Source organism: Nanorana parkeri, unplaced genomic scaffold (genome assembly GCF_000935625.1).
Source record: "Nanorana parkeri isolate BGI_ZX_2015 unplaced genomic scaffold, ASM93562v1 scaffold1512, whole genome shotgun sequence".
Taxonomy (NCBI): Eukaryota; Metazoa; Chordata; class Amphibia; order Anura; family Dicroglossidae; genus Nanorana; species Nanorana parkeri.
The window spans coordinates 41,366-44,299 of record NW_017307780.1 but is presented as its reverse complement, the minus strand read 5'-3'; the positions used below and the strand labels follow the sequence as shown (position 1 = coordinate 44,299).

Here is a 2,934-nt window from a genome sequence, read left to right as displayed (position 1 = left end):
GGCTCAAAATTTCCACTCGCCTGCTCGCATTTGGCGAGTGGAAATAAAGTGAGGGCGAGCCAGACACGAGATCCATCCGCTCTCTCCCTTCTCTCTTCTCTCCTGTACTTTCAGTTTCCTCTTGCTTCTTCCTCCTACGATCGACTCCGGCTGCTGTGTCTTTGTTTAGACAGGTGACAGGAGACGTGTCTATTAGAAGACAGCGTCTCCTGTCACCATGGATACCCGCTCTCTACTGCTCATGTGCAGGCAGACGGGACCATGAGCTCGAACTTAGTGGCCCGGCATCTAGCTATAGGCGTCCCTGTTCCCATGGCAGCACAAGTCGGCCTGAACTAACGGCCGGGTGCTGTAATCCCTCCTTTGATCGCCACGCTGCTATTTCCCAGGAGGGGGAGACCGATCTGCAAAGGGTCATGGACGTGATTTGAGCTCTGCAAGCAGGTACTCCAGTCTATTCTTTAGGATAGTTGGAAAACATTCCCTTTCATGATTGTTTAGGTTTATTATTTTAATTATCTGGCGGGAATGTGACATCATACTGATGCCATAGGAAGTTGGGGGCAGTTCTTTACTGTTTTTCTATTTGGTGATTAGGTTTTTCCTGTATAAAGTGTTGCTGGGAGTTGTAGTCCTCTATAGCTGGTGCCATTCTGCATTTTTGTATAAAGTGTTGCTGGAAGTTATAGTCCTCTATAGCCGCTATCATTCTGCATTTATTTATAAAGTGTAGCTGGGAGTTGTAGTCCTCTATCCAAAAATGCAGAATGGTACCAGTTATAGAGGACTACAACTCCCAGCTACACTTTATATATAGTTACATAGTTACATATTATTTGAGGTCGAATAAAGACATTAGTCCATCAAGTCCAACCTATTAGGATCTCATTTTAGGAGTACCTGTAACCCTGTATATTACGGTCCCTTAATATAAATGCAGAATGATAACAGCTATAGAGGACTACAACTCTCAGCAACACTTTATAACTGGTTCCATTCTGCCTTTTTGGATAAAGTGTTGCTGAGAGTTGTAGTCCTCTATAGCCGTTATCATTCTTCCTTTATATATAAAGTGTAGCTGGGAGTTGTAGTCCTCTATAACTGGTGCCATTCTGCATTTTTGGATACATTTTCCTTTATGTTTACATTGCTTTATGGTAATATTGTAAAAGTTGTTATTTATTTTTGTAAATTTATTCTGAATAAAACATTTAACAATGTAATTTCATAAGATAATTTGAGAGGGCGTGTTTAGGGGTGGAGTTAAGGCCGGGGCAGGGTAGGGGTTAGGTGCGGCAACTGGTGGCGAGTAACTTTCAGGCCTGGCTAGTAGCTTAAGACTTGAAATTTTGAGCCCTGATATAGGGTACATGCTTTAATTGTTCCATATATCTCCCATATATCCAATTTGTTTTATAGGTGCCGATATTCATGCAGTTGATCCAAATCGGGGATTCACATCAAGAGAATGGGCAAGGTTTACAGGGAGATACGACACAGCCTATCTCATGCAAAAACTACTGGAAAGACCACTGGCAGAACAATTTAGTGATCAGTTTAAAATGGAATGGCCTAAAATGAAAGAGCTTCTTGCCAAAGCAGCAGAACCCAAATCATGTGCACAGAGAATCTCAGAATGTATGAAATCAGCTTTTACTTTTAATTATTTTAGTGACCCAGAAGAAGATGGGGTTCTTGATTACATGGTTAGAATTACTACAGGCATGAGCAGCCCATTTGTTGCTGTTAGTTGCAGAACAGTATGTCCAGGCAGCCCACCCTGTATTGGTAAACGTAGATATTCTGTTCAGGAGATTATCAGAACACAAAGAGCAGAAGACATAAAAGTTTTAGACAAAACCCACAAAAAATCCTATGAAAAACTTTTCAAGAATACTCAGGTTATTGTAGTTCCCCCAAAAAAGGAAAGGAGAGCCAGTCTTCAAGTAAATGTATCTCAAAGAGCTGCCGTAATTAACAACAGACGAACAAGCCTTCTACCTCTACATTTATTAAGAAGAAGCAGTGTGAGGCCAGGTTTCATGATTCCAAAAGTTCGCATTAGTAAAGCACCTGCACCTACTTACCACCCTGAAAAATTAAGAAGACGGAATAATGTTAATGACAACACTTGCTTGCAGATTCCAAAATGGCGATATAAAGAGATAAAGGAACAGAGAAAGAAAGCAGAGGAAGAGGCACTTCGAAAACTTGAAGAGGCACAAAAGGAAAAAAAAAGTGCTAGACCAAGAACTTAATGGTTATTTTTTTAGGTGTGGACCAAAACACTGTAAACCTATGACTGAAAATTAATACAAGTGTATTTCTCTGATAAAAGCAAGCACTTTTTATGTCTCAATAAAAGTAAAAGTTCAACTGCATGTAGAAAGCAAAATAAATTGAATACTTATACATTAATAGCGCACAATGCAAAAGCTGTAATGCAGGAATGATGTGTCAATGACAAATTAGAGATCTATACAGTACAGTTTCATGACATGCCATTGTGTCTGTTATTGCATGTACCGAAAACATCTACAATTGTTCTGCTGCAAAATTGTTTGTTGATTATTCCCATTTGAATCGTGAGGATATTTAAATGCATAGATAATGGAAACCTGTCATAAGAGGTGATTGCAGCCATGTAACTTATTTATTTGCACTAACAGTTGTTTATTCAAGCTTTTGGGAGTCTACCTTTTTCCACTAGGTCCAAGCAGTACTTTCATGAGAGAAATACGTAGACTGCCTCTGTTGTTCTCCTTCAGAAAATGCTGGTTGTTCATGTTGTGCTGTCTGTCTGGCTCCAATATCCTCTATGTCACAGATCCAAAACAAATCTGCAGATCCAGAGTTGTCCACATGTTTCTGGGTTCCAACTGAATCTATTGCTCAGAAACAGCCAGGGAACTACTTTTCAAAAGGTGTTGAGCA

The 2,934-nt window shown here is 40.0% G+C and overlaps 1 protein-coding gene across 1 annotated transcript in view; it reads left to right on the top strand.

The window, feature by feature from the left end:
• LOC108798589 (ankyrin repeat domain-containing protein 33B-like) overlaps positions 1 to 2,258 on the top strand; it is a 93,995-nt gene extending 91,737 nt beyond the window's left edge. Inside the window, exon 6 of the mRNA XM_018570351.1 lies at positions 1,420 to 2,258. Within this exon, the coding sequence (XP_018425853.1) occupies positions 1,420 to 2,258 (839 nt within the window). The remainder of the gene's footprint in view (positions 1 to 1,419) is intronic.
• The last annotated feature ends 676 nt before the right edge of the window (positions 2,259 to 2,934 follow it).